Source organism: Nannospalax galili, unplaced genomic scaffold (assembly GCF_000622305.1).
Source record: "Nannospalax galili isolate Female #2095 unplaced genomic scaffold, S.galili_v1.0 scaffold406, whole genome shotgun sequence".
Lineage (NCBI taxonomy): Eukaryota > Metazoa > Chordata > Mammalia > Rodentia > Spalacidae > Nannospalax > Nannospalax galili.
This window is the reverse complement of record NW_008357033.1, coordinates 1282361-1308799: the sequence shown is the minus strand read 5'-3', so window position 1 is coordinate 1308799 and position 26439 is coordinate 1282361. Positions and strand designations below refer to the sequence as shown.

The window sequence follows — 26439 nt, the reverse complement described above, 5'->3', positions numbered from 1 at the left end:
AAAATTTACAGCCACCTTTGAAAGAGATGTATCCTTGCTCTGGAGTGTGTTACTGAATATGTTAAAGCTGTAATGAAATGCTCTTCTAATCATGTAGTTATTAAAAATTAAAAAAATTAATGATTAAAAAAATAATAATAATTAGTAGATGTGAAAAACGTTACTATTGAAATCTACCTGATGACTTTATATCCATGCTCAGATGCCAAGGAGCTCAGAAAGTAACCGACTGTGACTAGTAATAACCAGATATGTAGAGATTAGAAATGCATGTGCAAACATCTTAATGTCAATTGCATTGAAAATGAATTTTTCTTTATGAAACTGTGTATTTTAATATCGAAATGGAGATCTTTTTTAAATGTTGAAGCCTCATTTAATTTTACATCTCATAGGGTTTATATGAAGTACAATATTGTATAACTGTAATAATTAAACTGTAAACCTAAAAATTTACAGCCAGTTTTGAAAGAGATGCATCTTAGCTCTGGAAATTGTTATTGAATATGTCAATGCTGTTGTAATAAAATGCTTCTTCTAAAAATTTCATTAAAAATTAATCTTTTATTTCATTATACTGGGCACATAAGCCTATTTTCATGGACATGTATAATGTACTTTGAGGATTTTCATCCTTATATCCTGTTACCCTCCACTTTTCACCCCCTCTCTCCTATTTAGTCCGATTTGTGCCTCCGACATTTTCTCTTCAACTTTCATGTCATATGTAAATGTAGGATTTTATGAGAGAATGCATGCGCTGTTTCTGTTTCTAAGACTGACTTAATTCACTTAACATAATTATTTCCAATTATATCCATTTTATTTGTAAATGATGTAACTTCATTCTTTATAACTGAAATAAGTGACTCTTACTAGAACTTTCTGGAACCCACCTGAATCTTATCAGCTACTTCACTCGCATTAAGTACTTCTTTATGGTTGCTTGCGGTCAACAACTTTTGTCTAACTCTAATGGCAACACCAGTGTAAAGAGAAGGAGAAGGTGCCTCATTAGCACAGTAGGTAGCACGTCGGCCTCATAATTTGAAGGTTGTGAGTTTGAGCCTCACATGGAACAGGATACTTTTGGGCTGGAGAAATGGCTCAGCAGTTAAGAGCACTGACTGATCTTCAGAGGACCCAGATTCAGATCCCAGCACCCACATGGTTGCTAGCAACAGTCCATAACTTCAGTTCCAGAGGATCCAGTGCCCGCTTCTGACCTCCAGGGGCATTGCACAACAGGGGTGCACTCACATACATGCAGGCAATACACTCATACATATAAGATAAAAGTAATAACAAATATTAAAAAAGAGGAGAGCAATGAATTGGCAATGAATTGGACTTAGAAAATTGGAAATCTGACTCAAAGTGAATAATGGTGCTGTAGAGAGATAGAGATATCCCGGGGAACTGATGACTTGGGGTGGGGGGTCATAACTGGGCAGAAATGCAGCTTTAAAAAGTCTTGGTATTGATTGTCCCTTCATCACTAAGAGTTTCCACAGCCAATGGGCTCTTTTCAATGCTAGGATAAGATTTTGGTTTTTGAAAAACCGTGACATAATGGAATGAGCTGTTCTGAGAACAGAGCACAAGACATGCTTTCTATGAGGACTGTAAAGAAGCCATGTGCTGTGATGTCCAAGGTGAATTGAGGACCAGAACCAAATTCAGACTAGTACCTCAGTAATTAGAATTTTATTTGAGTGGTTCCACAAACATCCTAAAATGGGGTGATGGAAACTATTTTTAAGGCATAGAGTCTTAGCTATATTATACCACACAATGAAGTTGTTTCTTGGATGGTACGGAGGCATTCCTTCATCAAACTCTTCTAGCACTGCTCCTCCTCCTGCATAGAATAATTCTTCCATATGTTTACATGGCTCGCACTCTCATTTAATTCATCTGTTCACATAGCCAAATATTTCACATTTTTATCTTTAATCAATGTGCTGGTTTGAATGAGAAAAATTATGCGTAGGTTCAAATATTTGAGCACCTGGTCCCTAGTTGGTGGTACTGTTTGGGAGAGGGCATGGAACCTTTAGGAGGTACAGCCAGGCTCGGGGGAAAAATGGCACTGGGGGAAGGCTTTGAGAGTTCATAGCCCTTTCCCACTTGCAGTGCACTCTCTCTGCTTTGTGTTTGTGACTGAAAATGTGAAGACCAGTTTTCAGCTCCTGCTGCCATGCTCCATGTCATTATGGACTGTTCTTCTGGAACTGTAAGCCCACATAAACTCTATTCCTTAAGTTGCTTTTAGTCATGGTATTTTATCACAGCAATAGAAAAGTAATTCAGCCCAATGTGGTACAGAGTAGCAACCAACTTATGGAAGAATAAAAAAAGGAAGGGAAAAAATTTGAGTAAAGGAATAAAAAGAATTAGTAGAGTGTCAAAAATTGTAATACAACAGAGGTAGAATTGAAAGATCCCCCAAATCAACCATCACAGCCCTCAGATCGCTTGGACTGCAGTTTCTCTCATCATCTCTGTTAGGAGCTTCTCTTAATGTACCACCTACTCACAGTGTTCAAGTTCCCACTCCTCAGGCTTTCTGAATCTACTCTGTATAAGCTTTGGACTCACTCTTTCTCCCAAGATGTCTTTCAAATCAATTGATGACTTCCAGTCTCCAAAACACAAGGGTTCATTGTCAAATCTAATGTTGTTTGACCTGTACTTCACCATTCCTGTTCTTTAGGAAACTTTTCCACTTTGTTTTTGGTTACATGTCTTTACCTTTCAGAACTTCTAAATTCACACTGTTGGATCTGTAACCAATTCTAGACTTTGAAATATTTTTGTTAGCTACATCACTGAGCATCCTCTGTACTGAAGGGATTTTGTGCCATCTTGCAGAATTCTATAGCATTGACATAGTGACACATCTCAAATTTTGATTTCCTTGTAAATAAGACCTAAGATTTTCTTTTTAACTGAACTATTACAATTTTCATACAATATAGTTAGATGGTATTTAGATCCCCTCCCTTATCCATACCTCCTCCAACTGCTCTCTACCCAATTTAATGTATTCTCTTATATATGATATTGTGTGTGTGTGTGTGTGTGTGTGTGTGTGTGTGTGTGTAATGGACTACAGAGTCTTATTTGTGTCCCCAAATGTCCTTCAATATGGGTTAATCCACTGGGTCCACCAAGAGTCCCATCCCTGTTAGACTCCATCTCTTTCTCAGCAGACGTTAATAGCCAAAGGTTCCTTAGGTTGCGTTGGGATTTTGTAGCCAATTCCCAGTGTCTATGCTGGGATTTTGTTTGGTTTGATCTTACATAGGACTTGTGTATGCTGTCATTATTGTTGTGAGTTCATATGTGTAACTGACCAGTTTTCTGGAAGGTTATTTCCTTAGGATGATTCATCCCCATTCACATGTACAATCTTTCGCTATTGGTACAGTAGTGACATTTTAATCTTGGGGGTAATCAACAGCTGTCTCATTGGGATTAAGGCCTATTCAATTAGAGGGAACTCATGTGTGGTACTATAAACATAACAAATACACATGGATGGGAAGCTCATTAATCCTAAAGAAAAACTTACTTTTGCCATATCCCTAGACCAGTGTAATTTCTTATTTTATTCTAAATATTCGTCACTATCACCATCTATACAGGCAAGTGTAATTTTCATCTCTCATCAAATAAGCTTCTTTTTGCAACAGAGAAGACTATTACAGAATTCCAGAACTGGTCAAACACAGAGAATAAGTGTCTGTGAGATCCTTAACCCTATGTGACACATCTTCAAGCAATCTCTACATATAGGATGAATGTATATCTCAACTCTCATCAGAGATGATTCCTTACAGACCAGATGGTAACTAACAAAGAAACCCACAATTGGGCAATGTGCAGAGTTTAAGACTCCACAACGTATGTATCCATGATATATTTCAACACTCTGCCTCCCAAGGCTCAGGGATGATTGAATAAGTATATATGATATTTCTTAGCACTAGATTTCCATATCCACTTACCAGAGCAGTTATTGCATGTAGACATAGTACATATATATATATAAAGATTTACATATTTCTGGCATGCATAGAGCTTAGATTTCAACTCAGCTATATCTAGTCCTCAATTACCTTTTCAGTCCTTAGGAAATGTATGTGTGTTGTAATGACATTTGGGGAGAGGATGAAACCTGAAGCAAGCAAGAAAGAGAATAGTGGTAGGGAGACTGATTAACTTACATTGAATATTCACCTACCTCCTGGTGACAATCCTAGAAAGCTAGAGTGAAGCTTGATGGGCTTTTTTCCCCATTCACATTTAGGGGAAATGAGAATGAAAGTTAGCTTCACCTTCATTTCCACTCAGGACTTACTTAGACTTTGAATGCTATAAAAGCTAAATCAAGTTGATCTTTTGCCAGAAGATCTTGTGTGGAAAATATATTTCACTAGAAACACAGTTTTTTGTTGTTTCAGAGGTTAACATAGCTCCTTGTAATCAAGAGAGAAAATGTTCATTTTTGATCTTCCAACTCAACAGAACCAACTTCTTTCTAATTTTCTGGTTCAAAGAACATATCAGTTGTCTTTCTATTTTAATCTTCATTTTTTCACACCCACATTTTTTCACTCTATGAAAATCTGCTTCATTATTGAGGTACATAAAACAAGCTTTTTAATCTACGAATAGAATTAGTATAAGATTCAATTTCAAAACATAATTACATTAGGTCTTGCTTTAACAAGCACTGACAATAAGAAAATGACTAAAACTACAATCTTAAATATAGTGTTAAAATTGTATAAATTTTCTTATATATCATAACTTTGAATTTAAAATGACCCTAAGGAAATAGGGAATACATGTTTCACTATCAGAATACAGAGTTTTTGCTTCCTAATATAACATAAGGTGGAATAAAAAGATCTTTGAAGATGTGGATTTGTGACAGGGTTTGAAAAAGAAAAGCCAACTTGATTCATAGATTATTTAAATACGTATGCATTTATTTATCCTGGACTATGTTTGGGTGTGGACTTTCGAGCCATTAATGGGCCAGTCACCATTTTTGGAATAGAGCTTTGCAAAAGTCGGGGCTAGATGGCACTTGGGAACACCCTACCCATCTAAGGGACTCCAGTGGCAGGGTGAGATAAGGCACGGGGACCATGAGAAGGTGCTCGCATTGCCCGAAAAGCTTCAGGAGGGAAAAGCTGATGGAGACTGCAGGGCTGGATGAGCTGGTGGTGAACATTCAAAATATAAGCCTCTGAGAACCCATGTCTTTGTAAATTAGGCCTTCCCCCGAAGATTATATAAACTATGCAAAATCCAAATAGAATACCTTATGTCAGTATGTCAATCCACGTCAGGACTGCAAGACCCTGAGCGAGGGCTGGTCTCCCAGCAGGAAGGGGGCAATTCAGTGAAACAATATAAAAGTGTGTGCTTGTTAGTCCCCTGAGAAACGACTCGAACAGGCCACACTTGGGAGGCTGGCTTCAAAGTTAAAGCAGCTTATTTGTACACACCGAGCTGTAAAGAAGTTTTTATGTTTTCATATAATAGGGAATGAGTTCTCTATGAACTAGCAGATACCAGTCAAGAATAATAATCACCAGTCAAGAGTTAGTCAAACCCGACCTCAGACAACTCAGTGAAAGGAACTTGGCTATCGATTCAGTTACCACCCTGAGCCATTTGTCTAATAGGAATGTGGTAATCCAAAACTGGCTTTAGAGAGAATAAATTGCATCTGAACTTTACCTATACATTTGTGGGAATGGATATTAGTATCAGTTGAACTAGGAGTTATTAATAACACTAAAAAGAGGACATGAATTTGAGAAGGAGGTAGTGGTGGATGGATATGATCAATATACATTGTATAAATGTATGAAGCATTGAATAAATGAAAACATTATTAAAGAAGTAAAATAACCAGGATGGTGGCACACGCCTTTAATCACAACACTTGGGAGGTAGAGGCAGGCAGATTTCTGTGAGATTGAGGCTAGCCTGGTCTACAGAGTGAGTTCCAGACCAGATGGGGTTACAGGGATAACCTGCAGCAAAATAAATAAATAATAAATAAATGATAAATAAATAAATAATAAAATACAGTGCATACTTTATGAACTGACTGTGCAATTTATAACTATAAATTCTAGTTCCTGTCTAACTACTCATTGATAAATGCTGAACCAAGTAACTTAAGGAGAACGGGCTTCTGAGTACTGTAGTCATTCCAAAGTGTGGGGGGTGGAGTATATGGCAACATCACCTGGATTGTGGAAACCATGATCCTCAAAAAGAACAAAGCATTCCTATCTGATGATCAGAAGCATCGATACTTTTAGATTCACTAGCTTTAATATTTTGAAAATTATAATATAAATCCATTTGAATATTGTTTAGTATGCTAATAACTGTCAATTATATGGTATATCGTTAATAATTCTAATAATCAGTAACACTATGTTGACATTTATTTATAAATAAATGAAAATAGTGGAAATTCATAATAATTTCTTTGGTCATAATTCAGTCAATTCCATGTTTTAAAAGAAAATTTACCATCATTCATGATTAAAACAGCGTAAGTAATATGTGAGTAAAATAATAAGAAATATGTCTGGTACATGTGTATGTTGCTATTTCTCAATTTAATCTGGGCCTCAACATACTAGGCAAGTGTTTAACAACAAGCTATACCTTGGTCCTGATTTTAAAACTTAAGTAATCTTCAGAAAGGCTATTGATACCTTATGGAAAATAAATCATTTTTGTATATGAACATTTAAAAAAAATTTTGTCTCTTTATTTTTATTGTATGTATTTGAGTGTTTTGTCTGCATGTATTTATATGCAACACATGCATGCAATGCCCATGGAGGACAGAGAAGGGCATGAGAACCTCTGGAATTGAAGTTTTAGTTGTTAGCCACTGTGTGGGTGCTGAGAAATAAACCTAGGTCCTCTGCAATAAGTGCTCTTAAACACGGAGCCAGTTCTCAAGCTCCTATATATGAACAGCTTTAATACACATTCTCTTGCTTTTGAGCCTAATGGATACTTTTAAATCATAAAATAAAACCTGTAGTATTATGATGATGAGTTCAATATTTTCTCTTGCATGTAAATTGTTATCTTGTAGTGTATGCACAAGTTTTCTCAGTGACATGGGGCAGTCCTAAAACCATGCACCACAGAATGAAATGCAATCTCAGGAGCACCTACCACAAAAAAAGCTTATGTGTCAATTAATGCTAACTTTCAAGTACTATTAAAATGGAATAATTCTACCCAATGGTGATTAAGTGTAGGACACTTAATTCTTTCAACTGAAAAAAGAAAAGTGTTAATAACAGTATAGCCTTATGTATATATAGCCTTATGTTTATATAGCCTTATGAATATATAGCCTTACAGGTTCTAAGTCTTTCAAAGTCAGCCACTAGAGAACATTTAGGATGATTGCTGCTACTCGCCTCCCCTGCATTTTCATAAGAGTACTAACTACTGTAATCCAAATGGGGTTTTTGTAGACATTCTCTAATCCCCGCCCCCCCGCAAAGATTGAAAAGGAAGAATCCAACTGCCAAATTAACAGACAACAGAATTCTTTGTGTAAATCTTAGAGGCTACACAACCTACATTACTTTGTTCAAAATACAATATAATTTAGGAAGTAAATGAAATCAGTAAACAGACACTTTGGAAGGAATCAGCAGTTTATTTACCGTTTCTTGGACTGGGGTAGCTGTGCTAGAGCTGTAAGGTTGACTGACTGTAGGGTCCATTGTCTTGTATCTGTTTTAATGGATGTTGGATTTTTCTGTGAGTTCAAATCTTCTCAACCTCACTTGTTTACTGCAGTAGAATGGAACTCTGGAATAGTAGTAGGCCATCCTCTCTGAATACCAAGCTTTTTGATAGAGAACTGAAATTACATAAGGAAATACCTCTTCCCTCTTTTACAGCCTCAGGGAGACTAAAAGTCAAGGTGCCCTACTTTGCTTCAATCCAAATATTAGCAAGTTCATCTCTAGTTAATTCATGCTGTGGGATGAGATACTGAAATTTGAGGACAAGTGGATGGCACATTGTTTATCCCATACTTCTCTAATGGCACTAGACATTTAAGTAATTCTTAAGGATCTCAAACTTTTTGCTTCTCTAAATCTGGTTATCTATACAAGTTGTTCTGCTTGACTCTCCAGTTCTATAAGGTCATTGATATTCTTTCAATATACTTTTTTCCCTATTGAAACTTATCTCTTGCTAGCATGCATTCTATCAAGCCCTAAGAAATTCAGAGCTGGGATTCTCTTCCAATTAATATTTTTGTGAAAACTGAGAATACGAACTTTAAGACCTTTAAGGCTTCATGTAGTCTCATTAGAGAGAAAAGACTAAAACACTCCATTATAAATGTACTAGTTATGAAGTTATTACAAAAGCATGCTCCCTTACTCAGTAAATTATCACAGAGCAATAATGATCTTCCCTTCCTACTGAACTGTCCAAGAAATTCTACTGATTAGATTTCTCTATATTTGAGTCTCTACACCTCTATTTAAAAAACAAACTATGATGTGACTGGTGAGATGGTTGTGGTTAAGAGCACTGGCTGCTCTTATAGAACACCTGGGTTCAGTTTGAAGCACCCACATGGCAGCTAATGTCTGTCTGTGAGTCCAGTTCCAGGGGACCCGATGACCTCTTCTAGCCTCTGCATGCACCAGGCATCCATATAGTATAGTTAGATACATGCAGACCAACACTTATGAACATAAAATTAAAAAATAAATATTTTAAAATATGCTATGCTTTTTACCTCTGTTATGTTTCCTCAATAAAAAAGTCTAATATTCTTCTCATCCTTAGAAGGTGTATCAAGAACTCATCACAGGTAAGCAGGAGAACAAAGGTAGTCTTCCCTCCGCCTTCAGATCACTTCAGCCCCATGTGTCTCCTACCCATAGCTATCGGGTGCCATGAGGTGAGTAAGAGAGTGGAAGGAATTTCCGAAATGTGTATGTCCACTGTTTGTTTCTTCACACAGTAGAAACAGTCTGCCACCATCCATATCTAGATCCTAATTCAAGAGTGACATTCTGACTGCCAGGAGGAACACAGCCTTACCAAATAGAATGACATCTATATAAGAATTGTCTGAACCAAGAGATATGATTTTCCTCAGTAAATATTGATGCTTCTGGAATTCAGAGAAGCAACATGCTGAATCCCAATGAGTTTCTTAAAGAGTTAAGACTAGAACCTGAAGCTTTGGCTTAAAAAAATCTGCTTATTTTGCATGGAAGAGAATTTTATATCAAATTCACTGGAGAGCCATACAAAATTTCAAATCAATGGTATTTCTCTTACAAAATTTACATTTCAAATGCTATCGTTATTATTTGGGGTTGTTACATACTTCTTTCTTTCTAAAATGCCCTTCACAGCTGACTTTAGGACAGCATTGTGTGGCCTACATCTACTTACCTTTGAGACTTATTTAAGCATCTGTCTTCTCTCAGATTCTCCCTTGTAACATCTGAGTCTATGTTTATTGTTTTCCTTTTACATTTGTATTCTTTGGAAGACAAGGAGGCTTCCTTTGTCTATTAACTAATATAATTTGTACTTGTCACTATTATTCTGAAAGACAGCATGCTAAATCAGGTATTCGGATGGACATTGTGTAAGCCTAAGACACAGAACTAAATTTCCTGTTCTGCAGTTATCGCCCTAGGCAGTCAGTCTGCCATGGGAGACAAATAGTCACTCTAGAAAATCAAAAGAACTTTCAATAGCTTTACTGCATCAATCAAAGCCTTAGGATCATAATCAATCATACCATTCACATGCTATTTTGAAATTTCGTATGTATTTAAAATCTTGTTTGGAGGTCCAAAAGATGACTCAGCTGGTAAAAGTGCTTGTTGTGCAAGCCTGGAATCTGAGCTAGATTACCAGAGTTTACTGTGGAAGGAGATGACTGACTACTGAATGTTTCCCTCTGACTGACCTCCGTGTGAGTGCTTCTGCATGTACACACACACACACACACACACACACACACACACACACACACACAGAACAAAATTAAAAATTAAAAATAAACATAGTCTGCAGTGGGCATTATTCTGGATACAGAACATTAGAAGTCAGACACAACATGTCATCCTCCTCAACTTCATTTCTAAGGAGACAGGATGGCTAAGCAAATGCAAACAAAAAAATGCAAGCAATTCCAGCCCAGATTTACACAAGGGGGCTAAGAAACTCTGAGGAGAGGCAGCGAGTCATTGCTTGTGTTAATGAAGGCTGAAGACAAACAAAATGCAAACATGTCTAGATTAAGTACAGAAATTATCTAAATCATGTTGGATAATTCACAAAACCACTGGGGAGGCTGGAGGACTAAAATCAGAATAGCAGAAGCCATGAAGGGAAGCAAGGCTGCCAGAATCCAAGACCAAAACAAACAAGACAAAGCTGCATCACTGAGCTGGCTTAATGCTGCTGCTGCTGCTGCTGCTGCTGCTTCTACCGGAAATGGGAAGCTGGAGGTCGATTGCTGGAGCCAACTGATGTTGGATTCCACATCTACCCCTTGGTAATGGATATCACTCCTGGTGTCATAAAATGGGTTTTCAGTAATTCCTGTTACTTGTGTCCTGGAAACTTAATTCATTTTCAGTGATTATGTCTGGTTAACAAAGCATGGGTTACAAGCGAGGCTGGGAACATGAATACCTGGCATTTTTAGCTCCACCACTATACACGGGCAAGTTTCCTTATCAGACTTGTGCAGATGATCATTCATCATGAGCACATTCACAGACTTAAACAGAGCATGTTGTTAAAGAGATAAATATATGTATTGCATTCTAAAACAGGACCCTGGGGTTGGAGAGATGTTGTAGTAGGTAAGAGTCCATGCTGTATAAGCAGGAAGACCTAAGTTCAAATTACCCACACCCACATAAAAAGCAAGAAAGCTTATAATTCTCATTAACATCATGTAGTATTAATTTTTTGGTTTTGTTTTTTCTCTAACAGACCACATGTAAAATCTTACATATTTTCATTATCCATATGGATTAGTGCCCTCGTGAGGTATTTTATAACTCATATTAAATGCAGGCATTAGGATGGATGTGGTAGTGCACACATTTAATCCCAGCACTCTGGAGGCAGATGAAGGGATATCTTTGTGAGTTCAAGGTCAACCTGGTCTCCATAGGAAGTTCCAGGCTAACCAGATCTACATGGCAAGACATTGACTATTGACTCAGCATATATATATTATATTATATTATATTATATTATATTATATTATATTATATTTATATATGTTTAGATACTAAATATTTGAAAAGTTAAAAGTATAAAATCATGACTACTTTGGCATGACTTTTATAAGCTGTGCTGCACCATTGTTTTTCAAAGGGAATGTTAAGGGACTCTGTAACAAACCACAACAACAAGGTCTATGAATGAATTTGGGGTCTTTAAAGCAAATTTATGTTTGCAAGTGGTTCCTTTAACTGGTCCCCCCCCCCACAAAGACAAAAAGGGAAAAGAATTCATCTTTCACTCTGTCTTGGTTAATATTGCTTGAATGTCTTCTGCATTACCTGGAATTCAACTCTACGACAGAGACATATTCTTGCCCTTGCCACGATGATTAGAAGCACACTCAAAGGCAGTGTTGCATGCATGAAGGAAACAGTACCAAGTACCATAAAATATGATAGTGAAGGTGGGGGACATAGCTTAGTTGTTGAAGTGCTTGCTCTTACAACCATAAGGATCGGAATAAGATCCCCATTACCTATGCAAAAACCATGTGCCTGTAATCCCAGTGTTGGAGAGGTGAACACAGGAGGATCTTTAGGGCTTGTTGGCTAGACATCCCAGCCTCATCTGTGAGCCCCAGGTTCCACTGAGAGAACGTACTCACAAAACATAGTGGGTGGCTCCTGAGGAACAATGCCCAAGGTTTGCCTCTGCCTCCATATGTACACACACACACACATACACACACACACACACACACACACACACACTTTCCTGCACATCTAAACATGCAACTGCACACATATGATTTGTTCCCTCATGCACAGATATCCTTCCATTCAGGAAAGATAATTATTAATAAAATCTCATAATGATCATGGTTGAAAAAAATAGAAGTAGACAGTTACATACAATCACTGACACTTTGCTTAATTACCTCTGGGAAGATCACAGTAAAGTGATATTATTCAAATGGTAAAGTATGAAAGCTGAAGAAGATCCAGACTTTGTCTAAATAGTAATAACTACTTTAGAAGATTAATTGAAATAAAAGAAAACCATGAAGGGGCTGGAGAAAAGGCTCAGGGTCTGAAAATACTGCTTGCAGAGAACCTGAGTTTACCTCTCAGCACCCACATGGTAACTCAAGTTTAGGGGATCTGATGCCTTTTTTTGGTATCTACAGGTACCAGGCATGCACATGGCACACACGTATACATGATGGCAAACACTCATACACAAATTTAAATAAATGCCATGAAATACCAAAAGACTATTTCAAGTGTTGTTTTAGGTTTTGAAAAGCTGCCATGTTTATTAATACCCTAGCAGCAGCACACCATTAGTATTGGTGTCATATTGTGCAGAAATATGCTGAATTGTCCTAGAAAATCTCTACAAGGTTAGTAGAGTCAGATGAAGTCTTTAGTCTTAACAATCCTTGAATGAAACTCCATCCAAGTGATTTGGAACTGAATAGTGTGACATGCTGAATGTTAACTCTGACCTTTACTTAGTAAATGAAGTAAATGAAGTTCAAGTTAGGCCAAATAGTTCATTACATGGACATGAATTTTGGGACATATTGCGAGTGAATTTTATTTCATTCTCTGCAGCAGTAAATGAAAAATAGCTTTTGTTGACAATGCATGAGTATTCATTATAGGGCAATTTATGCAAATCTAACTGTTTTACCAGAATCTCATCATCTGAGAAGATCATGTTAGAGTTCTCTTTGATTTCAGCATGGAGTAGTGTCTGTGCCTAAATAAGTCTTCCAGATTATTGAGGGAATTTTTTTGAATGTTTAGAAAAAGCAGTGTTTAGGATTCCACATTATGTGGCCCCTCTTAATGGATTATTTTTCGCCTTGAATGTGATTTTTCTGATTTCTTCTATCAGCCATGCCTTGCCACTGAGAAGATGGGGCACATGCTTCCCTCCTGGGTGTGAACAGCTTCTGCCTTAGGACTTAAGGCTAACGTAGGTTTCATAATGAAAGCATTCTAAATGGGAAAAAAGGCATTTATAAAGAAGAACAATAATTGTCAAAACCATACTGTTTGGGAAGAATGGAAGTAAATTCTTCCAGCTTTCAGCCAGAACAGATATCTCATGACTGAGTGTTTTCCCACACCCCTCTGTTCATCATGAATAGATCATTTCTTTCCTTACATGGTAAAAGCCTATTAAGAAGAATGGTAGCTCAATGTAAAAAAAAAAAAATCATAATTATGAGTAAAGGCAGATGGCCACTATCCAAACATTTTCAAACTTTTTCAAATTCAAATAACTATTTATATGGAGCTAGCATAATACACTAATAACTGGAATTTCTTAGAATTTACTGCTTCCTTGTTTACCACCTCATTCCTTTTACCGCCATCTTGAAGGAGGTATTGTGAATCTCATTCCCCCTCTGTAGAAACTGATGACTGAAAAGCTTAATCGTGTGTCAGGATGTTTACAGTACAGAAATTAACACAGTAAATAAATTCAGGTCTTTCTGATAGCACAATCCATGGCTTGCTCATTTCTGTGGCATATCATCTCAACTCACTCATAGGTGTCTTGGCTCCTGTTCAAGGGTTAAGTTCGAGACCAAATAGATGAGAAATGAAGTGAATATTGGATATTATCCTGGAAAATTTACCCAAATTCTCTCAACAGTAGACATCCTAGAAATTATTATTTAGAAGTAGACCATATTACTGTTTCTTTTACTAGATAATAAAGAAACTAGTTTATTTTCAGAAATTGTAATATATGACTATGTATCTTTAAATGCTAAAATTACTTATGAGTAGGATGATGCATTCTCTGAAATTCACAGAAAGGAGGACCTGGGGAGATGACTCAGTATTTAGGAGACACAGATTGAAAACCAGAGGAAGCTGTCTAACTATACTAGAACTAATTATGGAGGTCTGGATTCAGAAAGAGATCCTGCCTTAATAAAGAAAATGGAATGTTCAAGTAAGATGTCTAGTGTCCACATGGTCTGACACATACACAGATGATGGTGTATGCACAGTCTCCACACCCATGTGCTCATACACAAGAAAATACATACACATACATTCACTCCACACATAAATACGCATACATTCACACACAGATAAAAGAAGTCTTCAAAAAATTAAACTGACAAAAAGACACTAATATTTTTCTAGGTCACACATGTGAATGAACTTAACCTATACCATTTCAACAGTGATTTCTCCATTCCTCTCTCCTCCTTTCCTTGTCTATCCTTTTAGAGAAGATGGGGTTATTCATTAAACAAATAAGAAAACATATTAATTATGTCTACGGTACAGCAGCAATTCTTACAGCCACTCTCCAGTTACCACAATGCTTAGAAGAGCTAATCTTTGACACTTTACTTGAACCCTCTTTTTTTCTTCCACTTCTGCAGCACCAGGTGGCTATTTTCTGACTGCCATCCCAAAGGTCCATGGTCTCTGATTCAAAGAACCAGGAGACTCCCAGAATAATACATGCTATGTCACAGCCCTTTATTACCTCCAAGAACTTGAAGGTAAGAACCTATTGTTGAAGACAGGACATACTTTGGATATAGGGCTTGGAGCATGGAGCTGGAACTGACCTGGAAGCTTCCACCCTGAAGACTAGCTCTCAGTGTTCTAGAGGAAATTATGCAAGCTGCTAAGGGAGAAAACTCAGTCAATGGTCCAAGCCAGCTGTAAAGCCCAATAACCACAATGACATACACAGAAAACTCTCTCTATTGGTGTAGTAATGGCATTTTTATCTAGGGGTAATCAACAGCATTCTAATTAGACTCATACCACTTAGCCATCCTGGACTTAGAGCCTTCCCAATAGGAGGGAACTCATGGGTGGTACTATAAACATAGTCAAATACACATGGCTGGAGAGGTCATAGATCCTAGAGAAAACCCTATCTATGCCATATCTCTAGACAAAAGAAGTTTCTGACTGTATGCTAAATTTGAATCCTATATTTACAGAAAAGTATACCACTCATTAAAGAAGCTTATTTTTGTATCAGATGGAGGCTATTATAGAGCTCCACAATAGTCACAGAGAACATATGCCTGACAGATGTCCAGTCTTGACACATCTACAGTAGAACTTTGACACCTAAGGCTCATTCATGGACCATAGCAGAACTGGAGAGAGAGAGAATATTAATATATCCCTCAACTCTCACCAGCTAAGCTTCCTCATACAATGGAGAGTGATGCACACAGAAGGCCACAACTGGCCAAGTTTTAGGGAATAAGAGACTGCAGAGTGATTGTCTCTGGATGAGACTCCTATAATAATCCTCAGTAAGAATACTTAAAAAAAAATTAAAACTAAAGAAACAAAAACAAAGATTTCATTTAAAATGGCTCTCAATGACATACTCCTCATTCTTGAACTGGGCATTTCAATGAGTGTCAACTAAAAACATGATTCCCAACACAACAGGCCTGTTCCTCTTTGTAAATTCATTACATAACAAACTCCAGTAGCATGGCACATGTTTCCACACAATGACACGAGAGAAAGCAACCACATATTTGTAAACTCAGTCCCATATACAGAATATAGTCTTTTATAAAGACCTATAATAATCATTTATCCTAATCCTAAAGCAAAGAAGCTATTCTTTGAATCGGTCCTTTACTGAACATTCATCATAATTTTGACTGGACAAATACTGTAAACTTTGGGACAGAATGGTCAATATTTTCTTTACATTATCCAGTGCAAGTTCAAACTCTCCTACAGCGATTATGTGGTTCAAGACTATTCCTGAGCTTTATCCCTTGGCTTTATCTAACTGTTTTATTCAGTGTTTGTCTTCAACTTGTCTTACTTATTTGCTTCCGTCCTGATATTTTAGATATTTCTCTATGTCAGCCTCCAGCCTTGTTTTGATCAAAGCAAGACTCAAAGAAACAGAGAATGGAATAGAATCAGTCATTCAAAATGATTAGGTATCTCTTTGGGGACTCATGAAGTTGAGTACTAATGAATCCTATGAATCACAGTCTGCCACAAGCCAGAGTTAAGATCTCCTTCCTAATCAGGCTTCTAACTGAATTATCCTAGACATTTTCCCCTAGGAACACAGCAGCTGGAGATACAGTAAATGAGAAAGACATGTTCACCAATAAGAGTCTTGGGGACAAGATAAGGACAAAAACAAACAAGAAACCATGGCAATCACAATAAGAACTGTGGAAGGATACAGTAGAAACAGGAGTTGAAGACAACACAACAGAGAAACGCTTGTGTGCATGCATATTTGAACCTAGAAACAATGCTTATTATGATGCCACTCAATGATTTGTAGCTACAAAGTCAGAGATGATATGAAGAGAAGAATTTCAGTCTCTATCAACAAGAAGAACACAGATGGCCTGTGACTTTTGTAATTATGTGATGCAGCTTCCATGTGTAGGTTCATCAGCCATATTTGGACACCTGGTATGGATGAATGTGCTTGTAGTCAGAGGCTAGTCCTCCAATTCTCATCTTCAAGATGAACAGAGTCATTCCTCATGAAATGGACATCCTGTTTGTTTATTGATCAGTTAACTACAGCAGTATGTATCCATTTTGATTAGATACAATTCTTAGAAACAAAACCGAGGCCCTCATCTTAGCACAAGAACTTCTTCATGTCAGGTGTGGTGGTTTGTAACTGGAATCCCTGCCCTTTGAGGCAGGGACTGGAGGATCAGGAATTCAAAGTCATCTTTGGCTACATAGTAAGTTCAAGGCCAGTTTGGGCTACATGAGACCTTGTCTCAAAAATAGACAAAATAGAACAGAAAAAGAACCCATAGGAATTTACAAATGCATTATATATACATATATTATGCAAATTTATAATGTGAAAATTCCCAAGTATATGAATTTTAAAAAGCTGATCAATGCCAGACAGATGGCCAAACAGGAAAGGCCATTACTTAGAATTTGAGATGAATAAGGAAACACTACTCAATAGAACTGTCTTTCTCAAGATAATCTATACTTTAAAGTTTATTTGCCTAATTAATTCTCCTGGATGGGAAATTTAGCTTGTTTTGGTCAGGTTCAAAGGCATCACTGTTACTCTTCTTGAAATCAGAGTGACTATATAAGGGACTTCAATTTCAGACTCTTGAAAATGTCTTCAAAAATAATGACACATTATAAATGACGCCTTTATAGATGTTGTCCCAGGATTTGAGGAATGTGAGACCAGGGCAAGGTTATTTTGTGCAACATTTACTTAACATCTCAACACAACCCAACAAGGCACATATGTCTGAAGGGGGTCATTGCATAAAACAACCTCTTCCTACCTGCCTCTTTGGAAATCTGCGTGAAGGATTCCACACCTTTCTCCCCATAGCTTCCTTCAGATGCAAGAGTAGACACGTAATTCCAGCCCAAGGCCTTTACAATGTCTACCATGGCTTGGGCTTGGAAGGAATCAGGTGGGACCACACGGGAGAAGAAGTCATAACGCCGGTCATCACTGAGCTCTGGTGCCGTGGACGCATAACTAATCTGGGGGATCTGAAATGATAAGAAAGAACAATGTGAGCACACACCACATGAGTGGGACAGACTCCTTAGTATGCAGGACAAATCAGCCAAGAAAAAGGACTGGAATGGCAAATAGGATGGGCATTCTGCCCCACTACCATCCTGTATTCTTACACCATGTAGATGCAACCAGACCATTTGCAGAAGCACAAGGGTGTGCTTTCGTGTTTTGTTCTTCTATTTTCTCCCCTCACTATATTAAAATTATCCAATATAATTTGATGGTATTTAGATACCCTCCCCCATCTGCATCTTCTCTTACTGTCTCCCATCCAACTTAATGTACTCTTATTAAAACTTATAATATTGTAAGACCAATTAGAACCCAATTAGTGACATAGAATTTTGAGGGTCTGCAAGCAAATATCTAAGAGAGCTTCAAATTGGTCCTCAGCAGAGTACTATGAGGTAGATCAGTAACACCCTTAACCCTAGGCAAGGACATTCCTTGATGCAAGTGCTTCATGCTGGTGGTTCCTGCACTTTGAAAGGTGTTCTTCAAAACTTACTACGTGGAGAGACCTGGCAGTCTGGTCTGTGTGCAGCCCTTGTTTATGATGTTCTTATTTTCCCATTATGGTACCCTCTGAGTCTCTTACATGAGATTAATTAGTTTAGTTGCTCTAAGGAGCCCTACAACTTGTACCTGTGAGGACCAAACTAGGGGACTATAGAAGAACCTTAGAGATCAAATTATTCCTCTTAGCCGGTGTGGAATTTATTTCTTAGGTTTAGTTAACTGAAGTAAAATTTAGTTAACTGAATAGTTTTGATACACTTATTTTAGCTAAATCAATTTATACCTATGGAACGAGAATTTTCAATATATATTATACATAATGCAATAATATATCTAAAATATATATCTAAAATGTATATGTACATTTAAATATATTATATATGTATAGCTAACAACTGTCCATAACTCTAGTTCCACAGGATCCTACAGCCTCTTCTGTCTTCCACGGGCATTGCACGTCACGGGTGCGCTTACCTACATACAGGCAATACATACATACACATAAAATAAAAATAATAAATAAAATATAAATATATATATGTGTGTATATGTAAAAAATATTTAAAAATGTGTGCGTATATACAATTTATGTGTATATACACATTATATAATGCTACAAAGCCACCACTGACTACATGGATGAGTAACATGGCTTGGGTCCTAACATCAAGACTTCTGCAAATACATTCTATCCTGTCTTCCAGTATGTCCAACTTGTCTGTTTTCTAGATAGTAAAAGACTGTGATTAGTACAAGTAACTTACGCGCAAGAATGATGAACACTCACAAAGTTTCATTTGAAAATTCTCCCAAGATACGTTGCTGTTTGATCATAATGCTTTCTCACATATCTAAATGTATTTATGGTCTTTGCTCCTACTAACCAGATAGCCAGTCTAGTTTGGCCCAAACATGCTGCAGCTAAAGTTAAGTTCACTTGTTCAGCCTGGAAAATTCCATGAGATATTAATTAGCTCTTTGTTTTTCCTTGTGGTTTTCCTCTGTCGAAGCTTAGTAAAAATCATTTCTTCGCCAACCTTTGGAGTTCAGCAGCAGCTTCATGCCGCCTGACATTAGAAGGCCCCTCTTCCCTGTGCCCTGCCCACATTGCAGGTCTGATCCTTAATCATTGAGGGTAGGCTCTCTGTGTAAGACTCATAGCTCAAGCTAGAGTGAGGAAGCCTCATTGTCTCCTGCTGAGGCCTTTACCCTTGCAACTAAATTACAGGGGCAGGGAGAGGCACTGGGAGTAGAATGGGAAATCAGCAAGGTCTGGAATCAGAGCTCTAGTTCTTTGTTATGTAGAGTTTCCTGTTAGTTATGTCACCTTGGTGAGTTGCATGATTACAATAATTGTTCTGACAGGACAGGGATATAAGATGTTCATTATTCAAGACAATACCTAGAACAGAGTGGGTGTTTTATGCACTAGGGTATAATAAAGACAATACAGGATAATATATTACACTGACTAAGCTTATCCATTCTCCACATTTGACTTCTGTTGTGCTTTGAATGAGATATATTCCCTATAGGCTCATGCATTTGAAAGTTTTGTCGCCAGCTGGCATCACTCTTTGGAAAGCTCATGGAACCTTTAGGAGGTGGAGCTCTCCCGGAGGAAGTACTTCACTGGGGGTGGGCTTTGAGGTCTGTATTCTGGCCCCATTTCTTCTTCTCTGTGTTTCCTACTCAGCTGCTCTCTGTTCCTGCTGACAGTTCTTCCCTGCCATGATGGCCTGCATTCCCCTCTGGAACTGTATGCCAAAATAAACCCTTTCTCTCCAAATTACTTGTTATCTGGGTAATCTATCAAAGCCACAGTAAAAAAATAATAATACAACTTCCCAAATTTGCCCCAGTATGTGTTAAATTGCTCCTCTCAGCCTTAAGGCGAGGTAAATGGTTTTACGTATATTCCATTCATTATTTCTTTAAAAATGTCTGTCATATGTTGAACTCTGTATTATATGCCAGTCATATTCTAAGAATTTCATGGACATTCTCTCATCTAAACACTTACTAGTACTGTACAGCATCCTAGTCTAACCTAGATGGTGCTATATTTTTATTAGCTTATTTTATAGATGAAGTAGGGCCTGAGCAGCAGAATTTGACTCTGACTTCAAATAACAACGCTATAAAATTAAAAGCCCCGTTCAACCCTGGAATGCCCTATGCAAATATTGTAGCTTTTAATTATGGTAATTTATTACAATCTTACTAAAATATTTAATAATAACATAAAACAGGGAAGGCCAGTAGATTATTAGAGCCGAATCAGATTTCTGTTCACAACCTTTACTACACAGTCACTGAAAGCCATTTAGCTGCTCATTTTGAGAGTGCTGTTCACATACTGTTTAAACATCCTGGTGAAACTCAAGTAAATACCTTAACAGACTGGGTTATCTGTGTTTTTATCATTTGGAGCTTTGAAATACTAGGTAAAGAAAATCTCCACTGAGTCAGTGCTTCATGCAGAATAAAAGAGGGAGGTAGAAATGGAAGATAAACTGGCTTTGCCTCACAAGAAATAGAAAGGAAAGAAGCCAAGCATGTCCGGACATTTCTATCAATTTCCTCTTGAGGAAATGTAAAGCTTCATGCTGTTGCACAGATGTTGTCCCTGCCCAAATCCCTCCCCACCTCTGAAAGAGTGCTAGCAAAGACCTACCAGCCTTCTACTCAAATTTACATTTATGTAGCTGCTATAAAATATTAGAGCCATGAGGCACTTCAACACAAACTAGGCCCCAAATTTCAGTTATGAAAACCTTGGTGAAACTGATTTCTTTCCTCATTACTACATATCGTTTGACAGTGATTGCCATCTGTGGTCCCCTTACAGGTAAATAAGGAACATCCCCCGGCTTAAGACATACATTTCAATGCATGACCATGAATACCTCCTTTTCACAACATTGCTGATTTCAACACTAGGCATATAATGATGCTAGAAAAAGGAATCAAAGACCAAATGGATTTCATTTCTGAGGTCAAAAGTGGTTGTATAAGGATATCTCTTCTGGTAATAGAGATTAAAGTCTAGAGAAACTTCTGCAATGTGTGAAGCATAATGCCGCATATTTACACAGCTGTGAGGCTTCCCGACCAGCTACTTGAATTCAAGCTGATGTTTAGGTTTACATAGTCCTTATATTGAGATGTGTGCTGCAAATGGTCTACCCGTTTAACCAAACAATGATTAGATATCTTCAGTGATTAACTTTGATCTCCTTGATATCTACCTATAGTTTCTCTTTTTGCTTTTGAAACCCCCCCTCGACACTGTTTATTAAAATCAAGAGTTAATTCAGTGTAATAACATTTCAGCTATATTGTAAACAATAACCTGCTCTGAACAGGATGAGTTATAAAATGAGTTTTTTTTCTGAAAAAAAAAATGAATTATATACATTATTTCTGGAATATAGAAATAAAAAATCAGAAAGTTAATTTTAACCTCTGCATCCTTAACATCTTGTCTTATCACTTCAGTATCCTGTCTGTAAATTTGCATATGCATACATATGATTAAAATAAGAATTTCATTCTCTTCTTCCTTCGTTACTTCCTCCTTCCTCTGTCTCTCTCTCTCTCTCTTTCCTTCTCTTTCTTTTTTCATAATTATCTGCAACATGGACATTTCCCCTCAGTCACACTGGTAAATACTTAAATATTTTGAAAGGTTCACCATCTCTCAAACTCCAAACAAAATCCTCAGAACTAATTCAAGTCATTGTACCCATCTCTCAGTAGTCCTTCAAAATGTTCAAGGAAATATCCTTCTAAATGACAGAATATTTGCCTTCTTCATTGAAATCTTTCTTCACATTATTTAAGAATGTTCTGCAATATAGAAGAATCTCTTAAGTGGTTCACTAGTTGCCCTAACAACATTTATTACATAATTGGTCACCTTTTAGTTACAGGAAATACTACATCTTGTCATACATTAAATGCCTTGTTCATAATTTTATTTTTTATAATTATTAGGGGATGGGTACATATGTTTAGAGAGCAGAGAAAAACTGTGGAATATATTCCAATATATTCCTTCTTTTCAACTATTCTTTTAGAATGATCTGAGAAATCACATGTCTAGTTTTCCATATAAACTTTAGAATGACTTTTTAAAAATTATTGAAAAGTTCCATTAAGATTTTAGTGAGGATTATAGATTTACATTAATTAGTGTAGAATTGCTAGTTTTATAACATTGTATCTTCACTCATGAAAAAATAACTATTAACATCTTTGTTCAGCTTAACCCCCTAACACACACATATACACACACACCACACACACACACACACACACACATATATACATATATATATATAGATAGATAGAGAGAGAGAGAGAGAGAGAGAGAGAGAGAGAGGGAGAGGGAGCAAGAGGACAGAGAAAGAGGGAGAGAGGACATTCATAGAAGAGTTTAATTTGACTTCTACATTGAAAATAGTGCTCCTCCCAGAAGCCATAGATTGTCGTATTAAAAAATCCAGGTCCAGATATGTGACACTTCCCTTCTAGTTGTTAGTGAAGGAAGCAGGTCCCAGAGATCCCCCAAACAACACAGGCAAGTGCCATTTTTCCTGGTTTCCCACCAGAACTTGATGGTAAAGGCCCTGTTTCTGAAGACATCACCCTTTGGTCACAGCAAATGGAGGAATCAAGTTGGTACTTCTGGGAAGCTTCCTCCCTGCTGCCTGGCTTTAAATGACTAGAAGTTGCTATGCAGGCCACTGTGAAAAAGCCATCAACAGTCATGCCCATTTGTGAACTCTGTGAACTACCAAGGTACCTGTGTGGCACACTAGCCCTTGGGCACAATAATAGCACAAATATTGCTAGGGTAACCAACTGCTTTCTGATTGTATTTAAGTCCTGCTCCACAGGATGAAACACATGAATGATACTGTAAATCTGGAAAGAGCCCGTGACTGGGTAGTTCACAGGTCCCAGGAGTGAGACTATTACTATTATGTTGCTAAATGGACATCCCATCAAATTACCATCTAAATTTGTATCTCTCTAACTACAGATTAGTGCAATTCTCTGAACTCAACCAGAAAGGATCTTTGTGCAGTGGATGGCAGTTAATACAAGAGCTCACAACTGGTCAAGGAGCAGAAAATAAGTATCTATGGAATCCTCAGTCACAAACGGTGCATGTACATCACACCCGTTCCACCACCCCAGAAACAGTGAGCATTCAGGAAGAAGGGGAGGAAAGATTGTAGTATCCAGTGGTCTGGGAGGATAAGATGGAAACAGCATCTTCTGGACATGACAGAACCCTGCACTCATGAATTCACAGCAGCTGTGCTTGCCTGCACAGACCCTGTACAATATGAAGCAGTCAACATTAGAGCAGAGAGGGGGAGGGGGCTCATGAGCCCTCACTCCTAGTTGAGCTGCTGTTGACAGTTGATGCCTTCTGGAAGATGGACAGTTTTAAGGGTTTTGTCCTAGTAGGTCCTATGCTCCAGTGTATGGTTCAGGAAGTATGAGGACATGAGCATCAAAAATTGGATTCACTGGGTTATAAAGAAAAGGACCTGAAGTTGTGAGAAGGTGGGGATGTGGGTGGTGGAGTTTGAAGGATTTCGTGAGAAAAATGGGGGGTTAATATGATTACAAGATACTGTATGTAAATGTATAAAGTTCTCAGTCAATAAAATCATTCCATTAAAATATTTTCATTTATTATTTTTCGTTCTTCACTGTTAGAAAAATTAAATAATCATCTCCAGGTAGGTTTTGCACATTGCATGTGCTTTTGGTTAGTCTTGTTCCATAGAAATTACATTTTTTAAATTATTTATCTAATAACCACACAATCAGAAAAGCATTTCATTACAACAGCATTGACATATTCAATAACAATTCCCAGAGCTAAGATGCATCTCTCAAAATTGGCTGTAAATTTTTAGGTTCACAGTTGAATTAATATAGTTGTACAGTATTGACTCAGTATAAACCCTATAAGACACAAAATTGAATGATTTTTTAAATATTTCATTTATCATTTTTTTTAATGTGTATGCATGTATTGCCTGCATGTAGGTAAGTGCACCCATGTCATACAATGCCCACAGATGTCAGAAAAAGCTGTTAGATCCCCTGGCACTTGAGTTATGTACAGTTGTTAGCTGCCATGTGGGTGCTGGGATTCAAACCCGGGTCTTCAGCAAGAACAACCAGTGTTCTTAACCGCTGAGCTATCTCTCCAGTCCCACAGGTCTTAACCTTTTAAATAGATCTCCATTTCATTTTAAAATATACTGTTTCATACAGAAAAACTAATTTTTAATGCAACTAACACAGATGTTTGCACATGCATCTTTAATCTCTACATATCTGATTATTACTAGTCACAGTCGGTTACTTTCTGAGATCCTTCGCACCTGAGCATGGATATCAAGTCATCAAGTAGATTTCAGTGGTAATGCTTTTCACATCTACTAATTAACATGAAGCAAATTTTTATGCTTCTTTCTCAAAGATTTTTTTTTGTGTATTTCAAACAGAACATCTAAACAATCTTATTCATCTATCTACCCACATCCCAATGGCACCCTCCCACAGCGCTCTGCCTCCCTGTAATGGAGCCCATATACTCTGTCATCCCTGTTACTGTTCACTGTGTTGTCAGTACCCCCAGCCGTTCCCCAGTGCTTGCCCATCTGCTGAATCTAGTCAGCCTATCTAGAGTTCCTTGTTTTAGGACGATCAGCTCTTCCTCATCTAGCAGCAAGCTGTTGTCAATATTCCTTTAGATAAGATCGGGGTCTGCTGTTTAGTTTCCCAGTTCTATGCTGGGTTACTGTCTGGGAGTCTCTTGGGCTACCCTGGCCAACAACTCAAAAGAAGGTATCTCTTGTCTAGCACTGTTGCTTGTTATGTATCTTAAACAAGCTCTTAAAGAGCTTGGGCTCTTAAAGAATTATATTGATCCCTTTAATCTTTGGTTATACTTTCCTTTTGGGTGTTTAAGACCATATAGTTGGCCCAGATAAAATAATTATTACTTTATTCCATTGTGTATGGGGTAAAATTAATGGTATTTTTATCTATCTTGTTGACATATAGGGATGTTTTAATTTTTATATTTACTTTATAAATTGTATCTTGTTAAAATTATTATTGCTTTGGACATTATTTGAATAGTTTTAAATTTATTTTCTTGAATTTTCCAGGTAAATAAAACATTAAAATAGCTTATTTTGTTTTCTTAATTTATCACCTAGAATTTTCAGGAAACAGTAGACATTGTAGGAGCAATTACTATTCCTTTTCTCATTTTTCAATAGTGATCAATAGCCAAGAGCTAAGCTTATTCACTAAAACTCAATATATTTCTCTTGATTTAAAAAGAGAATTTTTGCATTGAAGAAAGAACTAGGCTACCCAACCTAATGTCACTATCTCATATGTAAATTCCTCACTCTCTTCAATAATATTCTGGAGACTCACCATAAATTGCTAACTTTCCTGAAAATACTAATTCTTACCTGCTATTAATATAGGACATTGTATAGTTTTTCTTGGTTGTCAGCTTGACTGGATCTTGAATCAACTAAAATGCAGGCTGTGAGGCACTCCTGTGAGGGATTTACTTTGTTTTAGAAAATTATTTATTTAATATTTTTAATTTTATATGTATGAATGTATTGCCTTCAGATAAGGTACCCATGTCCTACAATGCCCGCAGAGAATGGAAGAGGCTGTCTGATCCCCTGCACCTGGAGTTACGGACAGTTGTTAGCTGCCATGTGGGTGCTGGGATTTGAACTCGGGTCTTCTGCAAGAACAGCCAGTGTTCTTAAGTGCTGAGCATCTTTCCATCCCTGAAGGATTTTCTTGATCATACTTTCATTATTTGAAGTGGGAATACTTGCCCTGAATGTGGGTGGCACCCTCTGCTAGGAACCCAGTTGAAAGAGAGATGGAAGAGGGAAACTTTGCTTTCTGCCTGCTTGCCTTCTCTTACTGGGACGTTCCTCTACTTTCCTGCTGCCACTGTTACAT

At 37.3% G+C, this 26439-nt stretch overlaps 1 protein-coding gene across 3 annotated transcripts in view; it reads right to left on the bottom strand.

The window, feature by feature from the left end:
• Nucleotides 1–26439, bottom strand: part of Grm7 (glutamate metabotropic receptor 7) — a 998867-nt gene that overhangs the window by 676948 nt on the left and 295480 nt on the right. For all 3 annotated transcript variants that reach the window (XM_008854801.2, XM_008854803.1, XM_008854802.2), the window contains exon 2: nt 17633–17849. In XM_008854801.2, the coding sequence (XP_008853023.1) occupies nt 17633–17849 (217 nt within the window). The remainder of the gene's footprint in view (nt 1–17632; nt 17850–26439) is intronic.